The sequence below is a fragment of the Sinocyclocheilus anshuiensis genome, unplaced genomic scaffold (genome assembly GCF_001515605.1).
Source record: "Sinocyclocheilus anshuiensis isolate Anshui unplaced genomic scaffold, SAMN03320099.WGS_v1.1 scaffold383, whole genome shotgun sequence".
In the NCBI taxonomy this organism is placed as follows: Eukaryota; Metazoa; Chordata; class Actinopteri; order Cypriniformes; family Cyprinidae; genus Sinocyclocheilus; species Sinocyclocheilus anshuiensis.
The window spans coordinates 298,970-306,513 of record NW_015548204.1 but is presented as its reverse complement, the minus strand read 5'-3'; the positions used below and the strand labels follow the sequence as shown (position 1 = coordinate 306,513).

General features: G+C 33.9%; 1 protein-coding gene across 1 annotated transcript in view; it reads left to right on the top strand.

Moving 5' to 3' along the window:
• dhps (deoxyhypusine synthase) overlaps positions 1 to 2,899 on the top strand; it is a 4,374-nt gene extending 1,475 nt beyond the window's left edge. Inside the window, exons 2-9 of the mRNA XM_016440161.1 lie at positions 25 to 177; positions 330 to 451; positions 534 to 630; positions 1,577 to 1,663; positions 1,754 to 1,859; positions 1,939 to 2,042; positions 2,130 to 2,255; positions 2,384 to 2,899. Of these exons, the coding sequence (XP_016295647.1) occupies positions 25 to 177; positions 330 to 451; positions 534 to 630; positions 1,577 to 1,663; positions 1,754 to 1,859; positions 1,939 to 2,042; positions 2,130 to 2,255; positions 2,384 to 2,479 (891 nt within the window). The 3' untranslated portion in view covers positions 2,480 to 2,899. The remainder of the gene's footprint in view (positions 1 to 24; positions 178 to 329; positions 452 to 533; positions 631 to 1,576; positions 1,664 to 1,753; positions 1,860 to 1,938; positions 2,043 to 2,129; positions 2,256 to 2,383) is intronic.
• The last annotated feature ends 4,645 nt before the right edge of the window (positions 2,900 to 7,544 follow it).

The window sequence follows — 7,544 nt, the reverse complement described above, 5'->3', positions numbered from 1 at the left end:
GGGGTGTGGGTGTGGTTGGAGTAGATAGAGAAGAGACTGGAGCCGGTGCAGGAGGAGCATGAGAGCTGTGATTCACATACGTCTGCCTCAGGATGCACCATTTTCTTGGGCTACACATCCAACCTGATCAGCTCCGGTGTGCGAGAGAGTATCCGCTACCTCGCACAGCACAGAATGGTACAGCCAGCCCCGTGACTCTGAATAAGCACCATTATGTTTTATGATCTATTTCAGCTAATAACATCTGTCTAGGTCAGCCACTATGTATTCAGTTCTTATAAAAGGCTAATAATCTATTAATTTTGAATTCAGTATTCATGTTTTTGTAGGTAGATGTGATAGTGACCACAGCAGGAGGGATTGAGGAAGACTTTATAAAATGCTTAGCACCCACTTACCTCGGTGATTTCAGTCTAAAAGGCAAAGAGCTACGACAGCAAGGCATTAATAGGTAAGAAAACGGTTCCTCATACATTTTTATATGTATGTTTCTATGTAATTATTAATGCATATAATTATATTTTGTGTCTCAGAATAGGTAATCTCCTGGTACCAAATGATAATTACTGTAAGTTTGAAGACTGGCTGATGCCTATTCTGGACCAAATGGTGCTAGAACAAAAAACAGAGGTGAGAATTATTTTATTTAATTTCATTTAATTTTATTGAGGTGGTTAAATATTTGTAAAAATGCTCATTCTGAACCAAATTGTGCTGAAACAAAAACAGAGGTGAGACATTTTATTTTATATTTGGGGTGGTGAAATATTTGTAAAATTGTCCAGAACTGGTATGTGTTTTTTACTTTCATGTTTAAATTAAATTAAATTAAATTACTTTTTTTTTTTTTTTAAATTGGGGTGTTTAAATATTTGTAAAAATGCCCATTCTGGACCAAATGGTGCTAGAACAAAAAACAGAGGTGAGAATTATTTTATTTTATTTCATTTCATTTTATTGAGGTGGTTAAATATTTGTAAAAATGCTCATTCTGAACCAAATTGTGCTGAAACAAAAACAGAGGCGAGACATTTTATTTTATATTTGGGGTGGTGAAATATTTGTAAAATTGTCCAGAAACTGGTATGTGTTTTGTACTTTGATGTTTAAATTAAATTAAATTAAATTACTTTTTTAAATTAAATTGGGGTGTTTAAATATTTGTAAAAATGCCCATTCTGGACCAAATGGTGCTAGAACAAAAACAGATGCGAGAAATTAAATTTAATTAAATTTGATAAAAATCCTTATTTTGGAACAAATGTTGCTGGAACAAAAACAGATGTGAGAAATTTAATTTAATTTAATTTAGTTTAGTCTCTGTAAAAATGCCCATTCTGGACCAAAAGGTGCTGGGGGAAAAATAAGGAGGTAATAATTTAATTTAGTTTTATTTTATTAAATTTGGGTTGTTAAATATTTGTAATTTTTTGGTATTTCATTTGTACTATGATTTTATGAGTGTGATGCATTTTAATTTATTAAACAAAAAATGATTTAATGTGGCCCAACATTTGACTTATATGTTGAAGTTTTGTTTTGTGAGTGAGACTAATAATAAATGTCTTTTCATCAGGGCACACACTGGACACCGTCTAAAATGATTCACAGACTAGGCAAAGAAATCAACAACCCAGACTCTGTGTACTACTGGGCTTATAAGGTAACGTTTGAATTAAACGCATACAAATCACCTTCACCTCAGTCCTTCCTCAAATTCCAATCTGTTAATGATTGCATGCTTGTCTTTCAGAATGACATCCCAGTGTTTAGTCCCGCCCTCACTGACGGCTCATTGGGTGATATGATCTATTTCCACTCATATAAGAACCCTGGCCTGCTGCTTGACATTGTGGAGGGTGAGTCGCTCAAGATATGATACGAATGCAGATCTGGAGATTGACATAATTTCATTATGGTAATTTTTGTATACTTCAGATATCCGGAGGTTGAACAGCAAGGCTGTGTTTGCCAAGAGCACAGGGATGATCATTCTCGGAGGAGGACTCGTCAAACATCACATCGCCAATGCTAATCTCATGGTAAACACATGAACCCAAAAAAGCAAAATCACGTTGAGTTTGAAAATAGAACATTATGCTATTCTCATCTGTTTTCATCCGTCTTAGAGGAATGGAGCAGATTTTGCGGTGTTTGTCAACACTGGTCAGGAGTTTGACGGCTCAGATTCAGGCGCTCGGCCAGATGAAGCCATTTCTTGGGGAAAGATCCGCATGGACGCCTCACCTGTAAAGGTATGATTCCCATATGTTAGCATGCTCTTGTTATCTTATGTTGCCAGTTATAAATATGATGTATATACAGCTCATACACTCATAGCATATGATGATCTGGTTAAGTGTGTCGTTGTGTTTGTGTGCAGGTCTACGCTGATGCTTCTATAGTCTTTCCACTTTTAGTGGCTGAAACTTTTGCACACAACGCCAACAGGTTGATCAAGGAAAAGAAGAGCGATTGAAGGTGTTTTTCTCTTGTAAAACCTATTTAAACACTTCACCCCTCCTCGCGGTCTTCCTGTTTGCTTGTTTTTCAGTGCAGATGGTTTTAAAGCTCTATTTAAATGCATACAATCATGTATAGTTACCCATTTAAATAAACAAACATCTTAGTTTCTTATGGTCTTAGTGTACTAAAGTCTGGTCAAATATGTTCAAAAACAACTTTACAAGGTTATCTTTAAAGTTGGATTCTATTATTATTAATATTATTTTTTTTTTTAGTTTACTAGCTTTTATGTATAATTTTGTACCTCTTTGAGGTGGTACAATGTGTATTTTATTGTATTGCATCCCTCACTGTTATGCACAACATCTTATGTGCTGTTTGTGTATTTTATTTTGTCTATGTTTATGCTCTCAATTTTCAGATGAAAAAATGTAAATGTCATCATGGAGATCCGCTCCCCGCTCCGCTCACGCTCCGCTCCGCTCACATGCTCTGTGGAGAATACATTATTTTTATTATTCTATGACTGTTAAAACGCATGGACAATAAATGAATCATCAACACCTAATGGGATATTGAATAGAATGCGTAATAAACTAGTTTTATTTTTATTTATTAACACATTTTTTTGAATGTACGTGTATATATATTATATAATTTTATAATATTTAATTGCATACATATTAAATATAAAATATATATTATATATAAAATATTTAATTAATTTTAATTAAAATGTGCTGCTTGTGGAGTACAATCTGGATGTTAATACTCTTTCAATTTTCAGATTAAAAAAATTATTGGTAAAAAAAATGAAATCACTATGGAGAGTGCGTTTACTCCATAACTTACATTAGTTTATTATTATATAGCTGTTAAAATGCATGGACATGGATTAAGAGAGTTGAAAGACATTAAATAATTTAAAATCCAGTGTACGTTTTCATCTGTAAAAACATGATGCATCTTTATTGCTCTGTCACTTTAAGGCCAGCAGAGAGCAGTCGTGTTTCACTACCTGTAATCCAACAGTCTCCTGATCCACTACTGTACAGTTCTGTTATTCATAAGAGACCCTTGATTTACTTCGTTTGGCCTGGCCTGTATAAACGGTTTAATTGCAGTGAGAAACTGTAGAGATTTATACTGTACTTAGCAGTTGTGTTGAAAGCGGTAGTCGAGATGTTAACGGCATGCGCTGTGATACCGTTTGCTCAGCTTTAGTAAATGTACAAATCAAGTGTTTTGACCAAATTGATCTATTGAATGTGTTGGTTTTGTTAGCCTAGTGTCAAACTTCCTTTCGCACGTTTGAACTTACCGTGATAAGTAATCTGTCTTGAACTAAATCGTGCATATCTGAACTTGCATGCAATGCATGCCATTGTCTCAGGTTTTGTTTTCTTCTTTTATTTAAGACAGGTTGCTGTTTTTGCAAGTCAGATAAATGGGCGTACTTAAGTAGATGCCACATGAAACAAACTCATTTTAATATGTATAGGCTACTGACATTTTAATTACAAATTTTTACATTCACATTTATGCATGTTTAGTAGATGCATTAATACGAAGTGACACATTTCAAGACAGCATCAAATATATCCAGCATATATTTCCTTTGATCCTGTTTGTTTCAGTACACTAGCCAGGACACTGAATTTGAGCTGATCTTACCCAGCAGCACATTAGGCTACATTCCAGTAAAACGTTCCCCCATGTTATGGATTTCCATTTTTCCCCATTATTGTCCCATTTGGAAATGCTCTCCTGCTCTAAGTGTTTGCTTTACTGGCATGGATGTTTATTAAAGTCCCGCAGAAGATGAGTTGTGCGTTGCACTGGAGACATGGCTTTTTCCTAACCCTATACAATTTATTATGTGTGTGGAAGGATTTATCAAGAGGAAATTTACACAAAGGCTGTGAATGGAAAAGTATGAACACCAGCTGTCTTACGTGAAGTCCTCTTGCCTGTTTGTATTCTTTCTTAGAAGAAAAGCCTGGCCTGGAAGACTTTAAAAATCCCCTTTAAACTAATGTTGATTTAATGAGATATATATCCTGAGACTGAGAATTCATGAAATCAAATACTGAAAATAAAAATAATATATAATAGGAAAAATAACTTCAATAATTCAACAATGTTTTTGACATTAAAAGGTTTAAATACTGTTAATATATTATTTTCTACTACTACTTTATATATATATATATATGCTGTGTATATGTATATTTTTGATTTAATCCTAACTGAACAAATACTGATTTATTTCTTCTTCCAAACAATCAACATCCCTGTTCTGCACCTCCAGCTAATGACCTCTGACCTCTGGATGTGTAGCTAAACAGACGGCAGGGTTATCATCTGTGGGTGGCTTTATGTGCGGAGTCTTGTGTGTGAATTTGTTGGTTCAGCCACCTCTTTCTCTGATCTTCCCCTCTATTTACCTGTTTGGTTCCCATGGTGATCCGCCCGTCACTGCCTCACGTCTGTCGTAAACCTGCAGAGGTGTGAGAGTGCTGCTGAAAGAGTCCTCGAGGGAACTTTAGCTAACTTGAGAAATAACGAGAGCAGTTCTCCCGGTTGTCGCCTTAGAAACAGGAAGTGCGATGATGTCAGTTCGAGCCCTGACGCAGTCGTTGCCATGGAGACCGCTTTAGTGTGAGCAAACATCCGGCGCTCTTGTTCTCCACATGAACCGTCCACACACACGCATCAATGAGAGCAGCCCTCATTCAGCTACATCTCATCATTAAACAGCACCTTGTGGAATATTTTATGATACCTAATAGAATGCAGAACGGAAACATGATCCTTCTGATTATTCACCCAATTAAACATTTAAAATATTGTTAAATATAATATCTTAAAATACAAACAGGTTATATATTTTGCATAAAACTATCAATTATTTTCATGACAATTAAGCACATTTTCTCATTACCATTATGCACCCAAACATTTTACTTATGAATCCCATGTATACATATTTGTAGGCCTATTTTTTTTTAAACAATATTATATTACATACATGTTAAACAAAATTAAACACATTTATACACACTGTATGTATGTGTGTGTGTGTATATATATATATATATATATATATATATATATATGAGGTATTCGGCCAATCACAACGCACTGGATAGCTGGCCAATCACAGCACACCTTCGCGTTTCAAAAAGGCGGGGCATAGAGGAGAAACAATAATGTACAGTATGTGGAAAATAATGTGTTTTTTGAACCTTAAACCGCATAAACACAATTAATTACACCAAATACACAAAATAATGTTCTTTTTAGCAACATCACATATGACCCCTTTAAAGTATTCTATAAAACATGTTTAGAAGTTAAAGGGGTCATATGATGCTGCTAAAAAGAACATTATTTGGCAGCGGCGGCAACAATACTACAGCGAGAATAAAAGTTATGCCTTATTTCTTTGTGTGAACATTTGGGCGGCGTTATGCAAATCTTCCCACATAGTGAGGTAGATATGTGGGGGCGTGTTAGAACGAGGCGTTTTAGGTAGGTGTGGCTGACTCTTAACTTTTATAAAGAATATCTCTTTGGATTTGAGACTTTAGTCTTTGCAACTTTACAGATCTTCTTTATGCACCAAGAGCTTTTAACACTCCAAAGAGAAAGGAAAAATTGAAAACGCATCATATGACCCCTTTAATGTTTATAAATTATAGAAGTAAAAATATATTTACATTAATAATATAATTTAATATTAATTAGATGTAAAAATACATTTGTAATTAATATTTATTGTTCTTTGAAATTATGTTTAAATTAGGCTACATAATAAAAAATCTAAAAATTAATATAAAAATAAATAATTTTACAAAAAAGCAAAATTATTTAGAATGAATTTTTATTGATATATGAAAATATTAATTAAAATTTTATATATTTCCATGATGTATGTATATTTGTATTTGTATTTTAAGCAGTATTATTTGAAATATATAGTTAAATAAAATTAATTAAACAATATTTATAAACTGTGTATATATACACACACACACACACACACACACAAGTTAAATATATAACAAGTTTAATATATTATTAATAATTTATGAATTACTATTATTGATGTATTAATATATGAATGAAAATGTTCAACATTTTCAAGACATATCTGTATCTGCTCGCGCTCTGCAAGGATTATTCTTAGAATTGATTTCTAACTCGACTCCGAGTCAGACCGTGGTTTCTCTTGTGGTTTGGCGACCAAACATTGAAATGTCTGTATTTGTATGTATTGCATGCGTATGTATTTGGGTTTCCATGGTCACTTGCTGTATTTTCCAATTGTTTGGCCCGCGATAGCAGCTGGGAACAAAAAAAAAAGAAAGCTGTTGACACATTTCACTGTTTACCGTTTGGGGAATTTCACAGAGAACCGAACTAAGAGAAATGATGAACAAACGAAGAGGACAGGAGGTGAGAAGTTTCTGAAAAAACACTTACGACATTCTTTTCTAAGTATAGACTGAAAAGAAACAACATTCTCTGCAATGCAAATAGCAAACACTAGTTTCACAAACAGTTGTCTGCTTGTCTAAGCCCTCTGAAGTGAAAAGAAATGGCTTTAGCTTCTCTATTAAGGATATATGTGATGACTTTTGGAACAATATTCATGTCGGCAGTATGTGAAAATGATGCCTCTGTAAGCAGCTCGCTAGATTTGGAACAGAGCCACAATTATCATAAGAAATATTAGCGTACATCCATATAGAGTAGCTTGGGATATGCTGGATAATGGGCTCATTGGCTTTGTGTGTCAGTGCAGTATTTATTATTCTGCTTGCTACTGCTAAGTTATTTGGCTGATATATTTATTCAAGTTTCAAGATGACTCATACACTTTATGCAAGGATATGGAGCAACAAGGGCAATGGCCCATTACCCCTCAAAACCCTTGTGTAAAACAAGATTGAATTTGCTATTTTTGTTCTGATTTTCAGACCAGAGACCACTATAAACTGAACCATCCAATTTTGTATTAATTAATTTTAATATATATTTTAAATATTTTATTATATTAGGCCCAAGTTATT